Consider the following 17570-nt stretch of genomic DNA (forward strand, 5'->3'; position numbering starts at 1 on the left):
CCATTGGAAATGTCAAGCGTGGTTTTGAACCGTTTACGCTCAGTTACGGCAATGCGAGTTCAAATGCCGGTAATCCAAAACCAGACGATATGAACCGTCCGGCTTGTTCACAGTAAAAAGGGGATTATTCATCGGTGACACACACGTTTCAATTACACCTTGATATTCCAATTGTTCAAGGATAGCCGCGACCGAAGCTTTAGCTTCACGCCGTATGGGATACTGGGGTTGTGGCTGCGGCTGTGACCGTAACGGAATCTCATGGCTAGGGGACAATTTATCCCAGCCACACTGATTCCGGTACACAGCCGGCGCAAGCGCCAGAGCCCACTCTTCTGCAAAATGCAGCGCTTCCACTCTCGGCACAGTGTGCGCGAAACTGGGGAGGATTACCTCCTCCCCTCGCGGAGCTGCGAGAACAAAAGGTGGGGGCCAGTCAGCCTCCGAAAGCAAAATGTCATACGTATCCGAAAGATTCTCCCAAAATACCCCTTTTACAGTTCGCTGCATGTCACCTTCAATTAACAGGACAATTTCAAAAAGTCTTTCAGGGGGAGCAACATGCGTATCTGCTGTTTCAATCACAATAAAAGTCTCAGTCGCTGTCACCTTCAACAGTGGACGGAGGGCCTCTCTCACTATGGTAATCTCCGCCGCGCTGTCCAGCAAGGTCAGAGCCCACGTCAGATTCCGAAGCCGCGTTCTCACTATCTGGGGCATATCGATGCGCCGTTAAGGCTGCGACTTTCTTCTTGGCAAACTGCGGTCTCTTTGGCGTAGAGCCGTCCCGCTGATCCCCTTCACTTCGCGTGCGGGGCTGGCCACGTCCTTGCTGGCCACCCCTGCCCCTGCCGCCCCCTCCACCACCGTTTGACGGAGCCGATGAGTCCTGAAAGGAACGAGGAGAGCGTTGGTCAGAAGCCTGATACCTCTCAGGCGATTTAATCGTAGCGCGATCGCGCAATTCATAAACTCGCTCTGACTGCGCAGGTTGTGAAGGCGCCGGACTCGAAACCTGTGTCTGTTGTTGTTGTTGCTTACCCTGATTCTGCTTTTTAGGCCAATTTTGTTTTTTGGACTTGGGCTGTCCACCTGTTTCCGAAGACTGTCCCTGGGGCTGCTTCTTTTCTTTTTCAAGAAAAACCTTTGCACCCTTAGAATTGCGGCCAACCGTTTTATAAGCCGCCACAATAATTCTTGCCAGCTGACGGGGTTTCTCGGCATCGGGAATTAACGCCAGACCATTGGCCACCTGAAAGTTCACAGCATCCCCTTTTACATTGGCAAGGATAATACCGCAAACTGTCTCAAATGAACCGTTCAGGCGCATACCCAACTCAACCGCCGACTCAGGTCCGTGATCATCTTGAACACGTTTGAGGATCGCAGACAGGTTCGACACTGACGGTGTGCCAAAGCACCTCGAGTAAACCGCTGCAAAAGTCTTACCCCATGTCTCACAGTCAGCAAGTTCCGGGGCTAAATCTTTCGGTAAACTAAGCGTAAGAATCCGGTGTTTTTCACTCGGAGTCGTATTAGGAAACACAGCCTCCAGCTGGTCGAATTTCTCGGCAAGCCAGTAAGGAAAATCATCCTTATTGTCTGGCTTTCTGCCCATAACGGAATTCACCAAGACAGGACTGATTTTCAAACCAGCCTGTTCTGCCCGAAGCTGCGCACCTGCGGGGGCTGCGCCATGAATATTACGACCAATGTAATGAACAAGCGCTCTAATCACTCCAACCGCGACCTCATGAAGACGCCGCAGGTCAGCTACACTACAAGTGGTGCGATTAGGATGAGGAGTAAATCCACCCAAAGCGGGCCAATTTGTGCCCGGAATGGATAAGGGACCTAACCTCGGAGCCGTTAAAGAATGGGGTAGGACGCCACCAAACCAAACTCCGTGCTGCCAAGCATCGATAGGTACTTCCAGTGCCCTGTACGGAGCATAAGCCGCCGGTACAGCCGAGGCAGTGTATGAATGATAGACACCCGAATTAGCGTCCATTTCCGGAAATGTCACCCAGGAATAAAACAATTCGTACGGGTACGCATGTTCCGCACTCACCACTAGAACCACAGCCAAGCCTTCCGCAGGTACATTATATGCCCGCAAGTGGTCGCGAACCGCGACTCGGCTATGCTGCGCAATTTCCACGGCCATGTTAGCACAGGAAGTGTAAAGAGACAAAGAACAGTTTGTAGCACAACTGGGTAGTAAGTCAAAGAAACCGTTTATAGAAAAATTCAAGCTTGAAAAGACCTATTTCAAAAATAGGTAGGTTTTTCCGACACCACCGTTTACCGGAAACGGGAATGAAGGTGTTAAGGTTTGAATGATATACTACTCGAGTGTCATGAAATACGGCCAACCAATACCATGGGCGCCATGTAGCATGGTTTCCGTTCTCTCACAGAACTGTGCATAGAGATCTAGAACCTCAGTGAGTTAGGATGATCCAAAACTCATCTCAGTGTCAGAAATCCCCTTACCTAGCTAGCTACAGTGTCTCATGGATCATTATGGAATGATGCATGTCTTAGACAAACCAGAACATGATCTTTAGAATACCTCAGGAATCGTGGAACACATGAACACTCTTTCGTTATATAATCATTTCAAACCAAAACTGAGAGTCAAAGAACACAAGTGCAAGTTTGAAATATTTATTATTCAATGCAAAGTTCTCAAACGCAGTATCTTGTATAATACCAAAATGCAGATTATAAAAATCAGAGTCAGCAGCATAGTCACTAATCCATAGTAAGCAAAAGGTGATAGCATGTTATAATGCAAAATCTATAGAAATCTATATCACCTATATTTCGCGCACCCTATCTAGCATATTATTTTATATCTAAGAAGGTCTCATTCGGGCTTTAGCAGGGCGGCCCCATACCTCTCAATGTCAGTAGGAGCAGTTCACATCAACAGCTACCAGCTCTCTTCATGCGCAGCACCAAGTGTCTACGTTCATTCCGTGTAACTCTATCTTAAACCCGCGTAGAGCCCAAAATGTTGGCATCAACATTATTTGTGTTATGTCTAATGTGGTGCGAGGATCAAGCCTCCCAGCAACCTTGTGTTAGGTTAATTTTAGAGTGTGCAGCTCTCAGTGTGCAGACAGTTGTACCAAGTGTACCAGGCAAAGCTGATAGCATAGAAATAACATATTATTCTCAAATAAACCACCTCACCGCTTCTAGGGTGAAGGCGACAACAACAAGTATGTGTCGTGTGCAAAACTGAAGCCGAAGGAAAAAAGGCTGTTTAAACATGTAATGCACTCATGCTAACTTAACGCAATATATGTAATGAAGTATCCATATGACAGCACCAGCTATGATAGTGAGGCCCTCGAAAAGTACTTTGAATGGTAGGGTCTGATGTTCAACTTGGGCAGTTATTGGTTCAGCAAGGCATGTTAGGTAGTCCCTGAATATCACAGCAACCCCGCCTCCTCTTTTACCAGGTCTATCTTGTGTAATGATTTTGTAGTTGGGGGGGAGGGCGTTTGCTAGGTCTGGCGCACTGGTCTCAGATAACCAGGTTTCGGTGATGAAAACCAGGTCTGGGGTCTTAGATATGAGTAGATCCCAGATGTCCAGGGCATCTTTAGGTAGGGATCTGGCGTTAAAATATAGACAGTTCAACGCAAGGTGGTTTTTTTCAGGGATTGTGTGGTTGTCTGTTGGGGTTTGACTCATGCTGGACCAGCGACAGGCGAGGCAGGAGATGGGTCCATAAGATAAGCCTGGGCCAGTTTGGGTACAGAGATGTGGTTTTGTGACCGTATTGACTTTGTGCAAGGCTAGTAGCTCGCTGCGCGAGTAGCGAATCGGTGTGGACAGAGTTTGAGTGGGACCAGTAGGGGGTATAGCCCCTAGTCCCGGCCGGTCGCAGACGGGCTTACCTTTGGCGCGCCTTCGGCGCGCTGCCGGCGCACCCGCTGCGCGTCCTACAAATGCACATCTTTGTAGTGCCGGGAGGGGCGTGGCCTCCCGGTAGTGGGCGTGGCCTATAGGTCAGCGAGGCAGCTGTGTAATGGCGGCTGTACCTTTTTTCCAACCCGCGGCAGCGTTGTCAGGAGCTGCGCAGGGATGTACCAGCAAGTCTGCAGAGGGGGGGAGGTGCCCAGGGAGCAGAGTGATTACAGGTAAATACAATTGGTGACGAAGTGCAAATTTTTAAAATGCGATCAATTTCTCCCGGCTTCCGCCTCAGGAGTCCGTTAAGACACACTGATGGCTTTCAAAACCTTGAAGCTAATTCGTTCCGTTGTCTCCACAGCGGATGCTTTCACGCCCCTTGAGAAATGGTGAATTGCAACGCGAACGGAAGAAAATAAGAAGTACTAATTATCTATAGGCGCTATCAAAAGGTATGTCGTCACATGAATAAACCCCCTGTTAGAACTTTGTGTTCAGTCAAGAAATCGTACTTACACATCCCCTCTGTCCTTCCAGCGCTCACGCCCCAAAGTCTGTGTGATACCCGTTAGTCACACAACGCCAAGACGGCGGCAGCAGACGGCGGCAGTCGTTAGCTTCATTCACAATATACATTAATTCCGTTTTTACAATGGCTAAACTAGGGAAGTTTTTCTTATTGCTTTATTCATGTTTAGGTGGCCCCCGCCCCTCCCATCCATCTCCTTGGTTGCACTACAAGAAGTTAACATATAAAAAAGAAGGCTTCAGCACGATTAGACCCTGCGTGTCAGACCTCTGTCCCACGAATTTACTTCTTCTTAAACTTTGGTAGGTTTACTATTTGTTCTGAGTGTCACTTAGAAGTGAGGCGAGCCCAGAGTTTGAAAGATTGAAATTCCTTTTCCCCCCACAGACAGATTGACAGCGCCCTGATGAGACTCCAGGAAATCATTGCCTGGATTCGAAACGCGTCGGCTTGTGTCTTTGAACTCCAATAAAAAATGATGACACAAAAAAAGGAGTAACTGCGATCTAATCCTTTATACCAGCAATTGCTGGTGGCAATAACAGTCATAAATTGACTTGACTCCATCTTTTTCTTTCTTTTTTCATTCTTTATTGATGCTTCATTCATTTATCACATTTGTATAGAATCACTGTCTCTTTTGCACATGTATAAATTTGTGTCTGTTTGTACTAGATTTGTCCTTTGACCTTCTTCATGACTGTTTATGTGTCAAGTTCAGAACACATTTGTGTAGATACAATTGCAACAATTTTGGTGTAAATACGTGATATAGATATTTGTTTTTGTACGCCTTTAATAACTGTCTTTGAAAAACTTTGATCAATTATGAAATAACTGGTATAAATAAAAGTACCTTGTCGAACTTGACAGCTAGCGTCTTCGACATTCCTCAAGTGTGGATGTAAATGTAGGTGGCTAGGCACTTTTCGTGTTTTTGCTTATTCAGATAGGGTCCAGCCTACCCACCTGTCCTTAAGGGCCTGACTCCTTTGGTTTCTCAATTTCGGCGACAGCACATATACTCGTCAGCTCGCGTTTCTCTATTTCATCGTGGGGAAAGGATCGATCACTCTCCCAGCATTCTTTTTTTCCCGTCACCACTCAAAAGAAAAGTAGAGAATCCATCTGTTCGACTCCAAAAGAGCTATAGGCTTTTACATTGACCGTACCAAGGGACAACAATTCGAAAATCAGCATCTTTTGTGGGGTTCTCTGTAGCAAAGGAAAGTTGGGCTGTGCAGAAGAGGATCCTATTGATACATGACCCACTGGCCAATAAACCACCCCCTGAAGGTCTGAGGATACATTCTTCCTGGGATAAGGCTCTTTTCACTTCCCTGGGACATGGAATGTAGTTTCTTGAGATCTGAAAGTCTGCAACACGGGTGCCAGTGCATACATTTTTGATTAACTCCTGCCTTGACAGCTAGGTTCAGCGGAAAAGACATTTCGCCCAATCAGTCCTGCAAGACGTTTTGGTCTAAGCCCAATTGACAGGCCCTCTACCTCGAGCAGGTACGGCTTTGGTACCTATTCCAATGTGAGGAATCTTTGGTGAGATCTATCCATCCGAAGAATAAGTTATTTGTCTTTGGAATGATCCTTCGGGTGGAAACTCTTATCTAACCACCGATTTCTCTCTGCCTTCCCACCTCCCTATTCTGTAGAGTGACAACTTCTTTTAATAGCTCAAAAAGTCCCAAGTTGGGACTGTTGCCTCTCGTCTGAGAGCGAGGGAAGAGTACAGATGAGATACGGACATCAGCGTGCAAGGGTGCTATTTATATGCAATTCCCCTCTGTGACTTTTGAGGTGGTGTACAGCCACCGTGGACCTGCACGACACCACCTAATGGCACACAAGTGGACCGCTATGAAAAATAATTTCTGGGTCTAGTGTGGCACCTGAGAAACATCCGAAATATACTTGATGCAGTTTCCGCTGCTTGGTATAGACTGTCTCATTTCTCAGTGCCCCATTGCAGAATGACCCAATCTGAATAAAAACTTGGGCTGGATCACATTTGTTCCTCTTGGTGTCTTCAACAGCTCCCAGTTTCCTCCACCTAGGCCGTTGATCCACTGCAGAGACATGTGAAGAAGGCGCGCTCTACTCTGGTTCTTCTATAGTCTATTTAGCCAGGGGTGCGGCGCTGCAGGCGCCAAAAACACTTTAAAGAGTTTCAAGCGGCTCCAGTCAGCTGGAGCACACAAGGTGGTCAACAAGTTCCTGGGCTCCGATAGGGATCGTCTTTCGCCAAGCTGTTGTTGTAGTCCTCGGAGTGGCCCTACGCCTGCCGGACTGGTTTCGTAAACGGGAGAAATTAATAAGAGGCGCTGCTCAGCGGGTCTCCATTGTGGCCGAATCACCGTCCGACTCCTGCAACCTGCCCTGCACTGTCCTCCATCCTGTCGTTCTCGAACCACCTGCAGTGAGCATGTTACCACGGGACTGAACTGTGCTGGTAGTGGCGCACTGGCCAGTGCCCCGCTCCTGACTCTGTGTGATCTTGGCTATTCCTGTCTGATATTCTGGGAAGGAGAAATCTCCAAGGGGTATCCATCCAGGCCTGCTCTTTTGAGAGAGGCGTGTCCTACTGCACTTCCTGATCACCAGAGACCGTTCAAGTTGGTCTATGATGGGGCCGAGCCCTGACCACAGTGCTTCTTGGAGACATAAATCCAGACATTTTCTGCAGATTAAGGTGCCCTTATAGGTCCCTCTAACTTGAGAAGGGTAAAAAGAGAGACCTTGACAGTAAATAATTTTTCAGCAGGAGGCCTTTTTCATACCATGCTTCTCTACAACTATTTGAAAGCAGAACACTGCGATGCAGACGATCCTGAAGATTCATCCCTCATGGATAGTAATACGACGTTTCCATGGTGCATTAACAATATCCCTGCACACTTAGCTGAGGAAACCATGAACATTGAGGGAACTGAGATGTTGGCGCAACACAGGTTGGTGTGCCTCGCTGTCTCGTGGACAATAGTGGAGAAGAGTCTGGAGGCAGCAGCGCCGACAGTCATTGGGCTGGAGATTTGCGGGTCCAATATCAGAACGGCGGTGGTAGATCAGTCTGCATTCAGACCACATGCTGCTATAGACATCGTGAAGATGGACCTTATAGGCAACCATGGGGTGGTGCTCCTCCAAGTCCTGGGAGGTACCCCCACACTCCTGCAGGTTACTGTGGATTATTTCCTTGGTAAGATGAACGGTGACAACAATTTGAGATCTGTTCGAGTTGCAGCCAGAACATGGTCCCACCTTAGCAAACCGTGAGTACCGACCCTAAGATAATTTGGTGGGATAACAAACCTGAAAGCTGAAATGAAGAAGAGTGAAATTGATACTCCAATCGCAAGAATGGAGGTAAGTTCTGAGAGAAATGAGAAGTACAAGGGAGCCTTGGATAGAGTGTTTTTCACCATGCTTGCACCCCAGTACCCTGACAAGTAAGAGAACTGTTCGCAGTGAAGAATTAACGGTTTACAAGGAGGCTGGAATTTTGGTGGGCTTTTCCGTGAAGCTGGAAGTGGAATACCCGGGGGAACCAAACTCCTTCTATAGAGGTTTTCCTCTATTCTAGCGCCTTGATGTCCCTTGGGATGAATGTTGCGCTCTACAGATACAAACATTACGTTTTCTCCCAGCGGAGGGAGTGGCTATGAACTCTGAGTGACTGTTGCTTTATATGGTTTCAGCATGGTCGGGTGCGATGCCTTGATGGATGGAAAGCTTCAAGAGGCCCTAGGCCGGCTCTTCCAAAGGTCCTCTCTGGAGAACAGTTTGGGATTTCTACTGGTTTGTAGGCCCCATTTTTCTGTCAGCGGTGAAATAAATGTTGTCACTAACTGCACCAGGTTTTGTTTCATAGTTCAGTAATGCATGTTAAATGCATTTTCACAAATTGATGCAGTTACTGATAAGTGATATTGCGGAGTTGTTCCTGCTTGTTGCAGTCCATCGTCAGGTTGATTAATAAACGGATTCAACCTAAAAGTTGATTTCACAAATCTTCGGTGTAACGATGCAGTGTAAATAGTTTTCAAGACATAAAAGCTACCCACCTTTATTAACAAGTCTAACAGGTAAGAGGCTTGGTTACTGGTTAAAGTCCTGCTGCAGTACCATGACAAACGTTAAACCTACATTTAATGTTAATATAAATGAATTGCCAACTTTGAGAATTTTATGTTTTCTGTTTTTTTTTCACTAGCCCCGCCCCCCCACTGACCTGAGTTTCAACTTTGACGTGAACAAACAGCAAAGGCAGCTGATAGCAGAGCTGGAAAATAAGAACAGGTACATTTCCAACCTACTGGTCAATGTTTTACTGCAAAATAACGAATTCCAGGTTAATGGCTTGTAGCAGAGGGGATTTGTGGCCTGTTGACGTCTGTCACCACTCCCTCTGGTTAGGCAAGTTATCCATTTTCATCTGCCCCTTGGTCATGTTGAATGAGTTTTCCTCCAGTCTCTCCTGTGCCATACACGAGCTCTCTAGTCCTCCCAGCAAGAGCTATTGTTACCATTTGCAAAGTCATTAGTCTTGGCTCCACCCAGACAAATATTACTCTCACCTCGCGTGAATGTGTGAAGAACTTTCATTGCAAATTCATGGGGAACTAATTTACATCTCAAAAGTACACTCCGGCATCATACATTTAATTATTTGTTTTATATACACAAGGCAATCATTTTTTTTCCTCCTTTCTTGTTTTTTCTCTGTAGCGGCCTTTTCTGAGTTTTACTTAAAATGTAATCCAGGCCTATTTCCTATGCCATGGCTTGTGTTTTTTCCCTTGTGTATATTCATCGCCTCGTTCATTAATTGTGTTTACCTTCCATGTATTCATTACGCACTCGACACTTCATTTTCCAATTGCTGATTTCAGTAAGAGTGGAAAAGCGACGTATTCACTTCTTGCTATAAAATGTCTTTCTCGGCCACAGTGACAATGCTTAGCTACAGAAAGTATAATGTATTCCTTCCCTGCTTCTTAAAAGAGACCTGCTATTAAAGGCTTTAATGTTTTCTTTTATAATTTTACATAAAATGCCTTCTAATAATAATTTCGCTTCACCTGACCTTTGCAAATCATTTCGCAGATTCATGCTTTAGCACCGACAAGCATCGACCTGTTTTTTATGCTAATAACTTTTTTCCTCTGAACAAATGGATGTGTCAGAGCTTACTGACATTGAACCGTCAAAGGCCCTGACCACGAGTGGGCCTTCAATTCCGATTCCTTTTTTTGCACAGGCATCAGATTACGAGTTGTGTAATAAAAACGGCACTGCCCCTTCCCACCCTCCTTTAAAATTCTCCCCGGGTACTTACCCGGCAGGTGAGACCCGTCGAGCAGCATCAATTCAGAATGTAATTCCACCGGTCGGAGGAATTCTCGCTCCGTGAGGTATTTACCGCACTGAGGGCCCGATGTAGGTAAATCTATATTTACCACTTCATAAATACCGAATCATACCGATTCGGTATTTATGAAGTGGTAAATTAGAGGGGGGGAGATGTAGGTATTTCAGATTCGGTAAATACCGAATCTGTAAGATTCGGTATTTACCGATTCTGTAAATACCGATTCGGTATCCCCCATTGATTTCTATGGGCCTTGAAGCCCATAGGAATCAATGGGCATTACCGATTCGGTATTTACCGAATCGGTAAATACCGATTCCAGCAAGGGTGCAGGGGGTGTCACTTTGACACCCTCTAGCACCCCCAATACTGGCTTGTGTGCCATGTGGCACACAGACATGCCCTAAGGGCATGTCTGTCTGTCACATGGCATAGGTGTGCATGCACACACGTGCATGCACACCTGGATTCGGTATTTTAACACCCAATTGGATTGGGTGTTAAACTACCGAATCTGAAGGGCCTGTGGGACTGAAAGTAGTCCCACCTACATCCCGAATTTTAAAAATCGGTAAACTTATCGATTCTGTATTTTTCCGGTTCTGTAATTTTACCGAATTGGTAAAATACCGAATCGGACAATAAAAGGTCCCCCACATCTCAAAAGACCAAATACTGGTCGGAAACGGCCGAATTCGGCCGTTTCCGACCGGTATTGGCCACCTACATCGGGCCCGAGTATTACTTTGGTATTTTCCAGGTCTCTGGCTATGACTCAACATTCAGTGTAGTGTCATATGTCCAGGGACAGCCTCAGATCTTTCTAAATGTATTTCTTTGGTTTTGCAGAGCGCTCGATGACACGTGGGTATTTTGAAGCTGAAAACCCCAGCAAAGAATCTGAAGTCAAACCCAAACCCCCAGAGTGAGAGGGAACAAACAAAAAGGTTTTCAAGGTTTTTCTAAAAAGGAGCAGCAGTTTTACTTTCATGGTGATTGGCAGGGCCTTCCACGTTTGAGAGGCCTCCCTGAGGATGACCGTGCACCCAATGCCACCCGCTGGGATTTTGGAATAGTCAGTAACAAAACATTGATTGATCTTCGATTTTGGTTGGCATGGAGTGTGTGAACTTTGTGCTAAGTGGTTTTTTCAGAGCTGAGTGCAGCATCCTCTGTAGGAGGCAGAGAGCTTTCACCGTCCTTCTCTGGCTCACCTATAGCTGGTGGCGCGCAGTTGTTGCTGTAGAAAGCGTCTGATGTTTACGCAGGTAGCAGGCCAACCTAGTAACAATGCTCCATACTAACAAAAGGTTGTTGAATCTCCTTGGCTGGTAAGTCGACATATAAGGATTCCCAGAAGTCCCCTCGCGGGTCAATAATCTGCGCTCTTTGGTAGAACCAGAGAGATGCATGAGTTTACGCAGTAGTTTCAGTTGAAACCAGCAGGTCCAACTCTTCTTTCATTTATTCCCACAAGGTCAGCTGGGCATCGAATTTGACTCCAAGGTGTTTTTTTTTACACATAGTGCTGGAGTTGGCATTTTTCCTCCGCATACATGAAAAATGTTAAACCATAATCCTGTGTGATTGATGCGAGTGGGGATGCATATACGTTTAAAAGTAGTGGTGACACCAGAGTCCTTTGGGGTGCCGTAAACAGTAGGTTTGCGGCCTGACGCATAATTATTCAATTGTACAATAAAAGTTCTGTCACCTAAAAACCTATCTAAGCAGTCTAGTGCTATGTGTGCTACTCCTTCCAGCGCTTGCTACACTCTTAAGTAGCATTGTGGAGTGCACCATGTCAGACGCTGGTGACACATCTCATAGTGTCACTACAGCCCGCACGTCTTCACCAGCACTTCAGATAAGTTCATTCAGAGCAGCCGTCACTCCAGTTTCAGTGCTATCGCCCAGCCGAGAACCAGCCTGCCAAGAGTGCAGTGTCTGCTTTTGGACCACAGGCTTGGATAGCTGACTGAAAGCAATGCATTCATGCAGTTGGACAATGAAAGGAAGTTGTGATAACCAACTTGGGGTGCTTCAAGAGTATATTTTTATTTAGAAGAGGCACAACGCAGGCGCATTTTACTGGGTGCACTGCCGGATGACAAAGAAGCATTATTAATTTGCCTGGTCACTTCTTGTGACTTTAATATAACTTCTTTGAGAAACCTATCAGGCAAACGTGAAGACCCCGAAGCCTGGCTCTCTGCTGTTCCCAAGCAGTGAAAGGCATTATTTACATGCTGCCTCTTATGCCAGAGTGTATGTAGCCCAGTGTGCTTAGATACATGACTAAGATTCCAAAGCCCTGTAAGCCTAGGCATTTTATTAATTTTGCTTTGTCAATGTATACAGAACCTGAGACAAACTAGATTGCCTATGAGACTTTGTTAGTAGGTTTTATTAGAGAGCAACACAATTGCATCAACTTGACCGAAGTCTGATGAAGGAAATTAACTTCTGCTACAGACTTCTAGCCGCATGTTCCTACTTTTTGAATATTCCTCAGGTGTCAAATTGGATCTGGAAACTTTACGGCGGTTCCTCAGCTCGCTATCAGGTGGCGCCATGCGGTTCCGAACAGATGCCACTCCTCTCCAGGAATGTGTGCAGAGCCCATATAGGTGCCACCCCTGCATGCTGACAGCACTTCCTTTCTGTCAGCGCCTCCAGATGCTGATCCTGTGGCTCCCTTCCTGTCATACCTCAAATATTTTTCTTCAGTGTGCAAGGGGTGTGACCCCTGAAAACTACAGGTTTTAGGTCCTGTAGGGAATGTCTCAAACAAATGTCTGTGACAAATCCCCAACAAGTATGCCTGTGGTGTTTAGAGTCATGCCACATTTCAAAGCCCCGTTGTGACTTTGCATCAATAAAGCCAAACGCCATCAGGGACACTAGGTGAAGCTTTACATTGCCAAGAATAAAAACCCACTTCACCAAAACCGCTCCACGTCGCAGTCCGCAGCCAAAGTTCGATCCTGATCCAGTGTTCGTTCCTGGAGTCGACAAAGATGCTCTAGAAGAGGGATACTCAAAGTACGGCCCAGGGGGCACCTGCAGCTCTCCTGACTCTAACTGTGGCCCACTGGTGAACAGCAGCAGTGGGCTGCTGCTCACTTGACAGAGCAGGTACATTCAGGAAGCTGTAAAACAAGGGAGCATACTTTATTTACTTGTTAACTAAAGAGGAAAAGGTGACCTAGACAACTTATCTTCAGGAATACCTTTAGTTTTAAAGACCTCTTGCTCTAAATATGTAAAGTAAACCAAAGAAGAGGTACTCAGTTCCTAGGTGACAAGCTAGTCACCCGAATCCACCTGACCAGGTGTGTCTGGTTGAGAGAGTAAAAATTAGTAACAGACAGGGGCTGATATCAGGTGGAATGAGGAGGGGAATTCCTCCTTGTGGAACTAGGGCTCTCACACACCCAGCAAGCTAGGTGTCATGCTTCATCATTTGAGCCTGCTCCTCGTTGGGCCGGCGCTGCAATGCCCAACGGGCACCCTTGAAGGGGCTCTTTTTCGGAGATCTTTTGTTCCGCCGTAAGGGTGCAGTGGGGGTGAGGGGCCTAGTCTAGTGTAGATGTCAATGTGGTGCGTTAAAATTAGGTTAAGGATTCCTCAGTGATGCTTTATTCAATTGGGTACCATACCTAGGTTAGAATGAAAAAGGGAGGGTCATCTTTTCTCTGTCTTAGGTACAGGAAACTCTACTCTACTCCCTAGTGGTCAACATGTTTCTCGCCATCAAGCTGTCTAGGAGAGATCTGGGGCGATTCATCAGGACCGTGTGAAAAAATGAAAGAATGTGTGCTATCTACTATTGATCAGTGGAAAGTCTCAAAGTTATACTTGCCACTTGCTAAGTCCACCCAGGGAAATCCTTCTAGGGAAATATGGCCACCTAAATTGGTGCTACGACAGGCCTCATCTGGAAGCAGCGGTATGGAGACACGCAACAGTAGTGTCCCTCTGTAAAATGCTGGAAACGGCTTATCGACCTGATGAGCGGCGGTAGGGCTAGGTCGATAAGCCGTTTCCAGCATTTTGCCTTACTTCTGGATCCAGTCCCGACCCTGATTCCACCGCCATAACGTATGCCGGCCCCAGACACTACTATGTTGATGCCGACTTCATCAACTCTGGAGGAGGAGATCCCAATAGTCCTCTCAGACACCGGTCCAACCTTGACTAAAGTTGCACCCAATTCTGCCCAAGGCGCCAAATCCTCCACTTAATTTACCACCTCCAGAAGGGAGAACACACACTCTGCATTCTCTTTTTAGAACAACTTAGACAATAATAATGACCAGAGGGATGACTTTGCTGCTCAACCCTACCAGGATGATAATTGGTACAAGGACTTACAGGAGCTATGGGTCTCCTTCCTACCCCTGGACCAGCCTCAGAGGAATCCACTTCCTACGCAATAGTGATGCACAAGGCTACCAAAGTACTTGATGTCCAGCTTCCCACCTCAGAGGTTAAAATCAATGTTCTGACAGAAGTTCTCCAGCCTGGGCAGACACCTTCTGAGGCCCTTCCATTCAACAAGTCACTGACAGATACTGGGGTCTTGGCCCAAACCTTTTTCTAGCCCCCAGTCAATCGTCAAATTGCCAGGTGCCATCGCCCTGCTCTAGGTGACCCTGTGTTTCTCCCACACTAAAGGCAAAGTGATGCAAGCCTCCATGAGCCACTCTTATCGCTACACATTTCCTACCACTGCCACAACTGCAAATCTAAGCGAGTGGAAATGTTTAGAAAATGTTTTTTTTTTCTTCCACCAGTCTGACACTACGATCTGTTAACGCAAGCTTCTAGTTAGGACGCTACTCCCACACCCTTTCGTATTTGGTGGTACAAGTCTTCCCTGGTGTGCCTTAAGACCATCAACTTGATCTCACTCAAGCTATTCAAGATGGTCCTAATGTAACCAGGTTAATGATTTGTGTGGCTTGGAAACCACGTCATGCAGGCTATAGGCACCAGTGTTGCCATGCGCCGTCATGTGTGGCTGCAGTCGACTAGGTTCTCAGGCAATGTCCAGTCCTTCTTGATGGCATTGCCTTTGATGGTACGAGTCTGTTTGGGGACAAGGCTGATTTCAGTCTACGGTGTTTAAAAGAGCACAAGGCTGCTGCTCTCTCTCTGGGCCTTTCCATTCCTTTTGCCAACCGCAACTGTTCCATCGCTCCTTTCACATCTTTGGCTGAGGTGCCTTATACCATCAGCCTGTCCAGCTTCAACAAGACACCCGGCAGTTTTGGGCTGAGTTAGCCACTGCCCCCATTGCCATGGTCAACAGTCCACCCAGCTTAACGCTCCCCTTGCATCTCCAAAACCTCTTTAGTGTGTCCTTACTGGAACGTAGCCACTTAGTGGGATTCAGAATCCAACAAATCTACCTGGATTGGCAGGCAATAACTTCAGACAGGTGGATTCTACACATCTTTCACAGGGGATACAGCTTATCCTTCTCTTCTTCCCTGCCGCATTGAGCTTCTATACAGATCCGTACCAAGGAACACCCACTGGTCAATGCGCTGTTTGTGGGGTTTGCTTGAGCGAAGAAAGGCAAGGCTGTGCAGAAAAGAAGTGTCTCCTGCTGCATTGTGTTCTTCATTAAGATCTGCTATGCATTGGTTAAAAGGCCTTTTCTGGAAGACGTGCATGCTCACTCTACTAATGCCAAAGCTGCTACCACTGAGTTAACACATGGAGTACCTGTCCTAGACATATGCTAAGTAGTTATGTGTGTGTCCCTTCATATTTCCACAAAGCACAACTGTATGGGCAGCTCGGTTCACCTGGAGGGGCATCTTACCTGCTCGGTCCTGCAGTACGACACAACTGACATTATTTTGCAGGAATGGCACCTATATAGACTCTGCAGGTCATTTTCAGAGCGAAGAGGCGTCTGTGTGGAGCAGCACCGCGCATCTTGATGATATGCTGAGGTAATATTAATAATAACATTAATTTATAAAGCACACAGACACCCCAAATGGGGTGTCCCAGTGCATAAACGGACAGCAACAACGGTAGAGGTTTGTGCATATCTAGTCACTGCAACTAAAGAGCCAGGTCTTCAATGCCTTTCTGAATTCCTGTTCGGAATGCATTGTGCGCAGATGGGCAGGTAGGTTGTTCCAGCACTTGGTGGTACCCACCTCGAATGTCCTACTCCCCATTCTTGCCTTTGCAAAACGGGGGGTGGGGAGGTATAATTTGTGGTTGGACCTAAGGGATTTGTTCTGCTGGTATGGACAAAGTCTCTTCCTCAGGTAGTTGGGCCCTCTCCCTTGATACGCTCGGAAGGCCAACGTGAGGGCCTTTAATTCTATGCGTTTGGCTACCGGGATCCAATGAAGTTGTCTGAGATGAGAAGATATGCTTTGGCGGAGCGGGACCTTGCAGACCAGTCTAGCTGCCGCATTTTTAATTATCTGGAGTCTATGGATCAAGCCGATCGACAGACCCATGTAAAGACCATTAGCTTAATTGAGACGGGAGGTGACTAATGCATGGACCACGGTTTTGCGAGCTGCCTCTGGCAAGAAGTCAATACATTTTCTGATGGTTTTCATTTTGCCAAAGCAGGCCACAGAAACCAGTTGTTCATGACTATCGATGGACAGGTCTTTGTCCCACCTGGCTCCTAAGTTCTTGACTGAGTCCTTAGGTGTGGTGGCAGATCCCAGTTCAGCCTGCCACCATAAGTCGGCTGTGGGGGGGGGGGGGGGCAACTTGGTTAAAAAACAAGACCTCCATCTTGGCGGCATTAAGCTTTTAGAAGGTGCAACTCTTGCAGGCCGAGATGCTTTTAAGGCATACTTTTAGTGGGTCAAAGGTGGATGCTGAAAGAGAACAACAGCTGGGTGTCATCCGCGTAGGATGTCACCTTGATTCCCATTTTGGCGATGTGCTCCGCCAGTGGTATCAGGTAGACATAAAAAGAAGTGGGCTCACCCCCCATTTTAGTGGTGTAGCGAGGGAGGGGAAAGGGTGGATCGATATCTGTTGTTCACGGTCGTGCAGGTAGGACGTGATCCAATTCAGCGCCGTCCCCTGGCGATCTAGTAAGATGGGATGGGACACCGTTTCAAACGCTGTTGACAGGTCTAGATGCACCAGCATGGCTGCGGAGCCTCCATCCACCGCCCAGCGTATGGAGTCAGCCATCTCAATCAGTGCGTATTCTGTACTGAAGCCAGGGCAGAAGCCGGACTGTGACTCATGCAGTAGACCATTGGACTCATTGGACTCATTGGACCATTGGCCAGTTGTTGATGGGCTAATTTCTCTAAAACTTTAGTGGGGCAGGGAGCAGAGAAATGGGCCTATAATTAATTGTGACTTCAGGGTCAGCGTTCGGTACTGCTGAAAACATTCTGAATACAGTCTGACTCTTGGGGAATATTCAACAGGTGAGGAATCTGCAGCGGGGTCGTCTCTAACAGAAAGAGTGTTACCAAAGCAAATAACTTGTTCATTTGTTTCTTCCCAGAATTGTGATTGATAAGTTTCACCGAGATCTTGTCATGAATATGTCTAGCTGCAGCAGTCCAAGGCCACAGAAAGCTTCATTCTTACATCCTCCCACATGTAAACAAACTTTTTCTTTACAAAGGCCTCTAACTTTGCATTTTGGCAGAGGGAAAGACTAGGACGGGGGCTTTGGGAAGCAATGATGCAAACTCCAAGCAGGAT

The 17570-nt window shown here is 46.8% G+C and overlaps 1 protein-coding gene across 4 annotated transcripts in view; it reads left to right on the top strand.

Annotated features, from left to right (window-relative positions):
- The window catches only part of DTNB (dystrobrevin beta), a 1293049-nt gene that overhangs the window by 1035002 nt on the left and 240477 nt on the right, over positions 1-17570 (top strand). For all 4 annotated transcript variants that reach the window (XM_086928107.1, XM_086928108.1, XM_086928109.1 and 1 more), the window contains one exon: positions 8691-8776. In XM_086928107.1, coding sequence (XP_086784233.1) covers positions 8691-8776 — 86 coding nt within the window. The remainder of the gene's footprint in view (positions 1-8690; positions 8777-17570) is intronic.

This window comes from Lissotriton vulgaris, chromosome 6 (assembly GCF_964263255.1).
Source record: "Lissotriton vulgaris chromosome 6, aLisVul1.2, whole genome shotgun sequence".
Lineage (NCBI taxonomy): Eukaryota > Metazoa > Chordata > Amphibia > Caudata > Salamandridae > Lissotriton > Lissotriton vulgaris.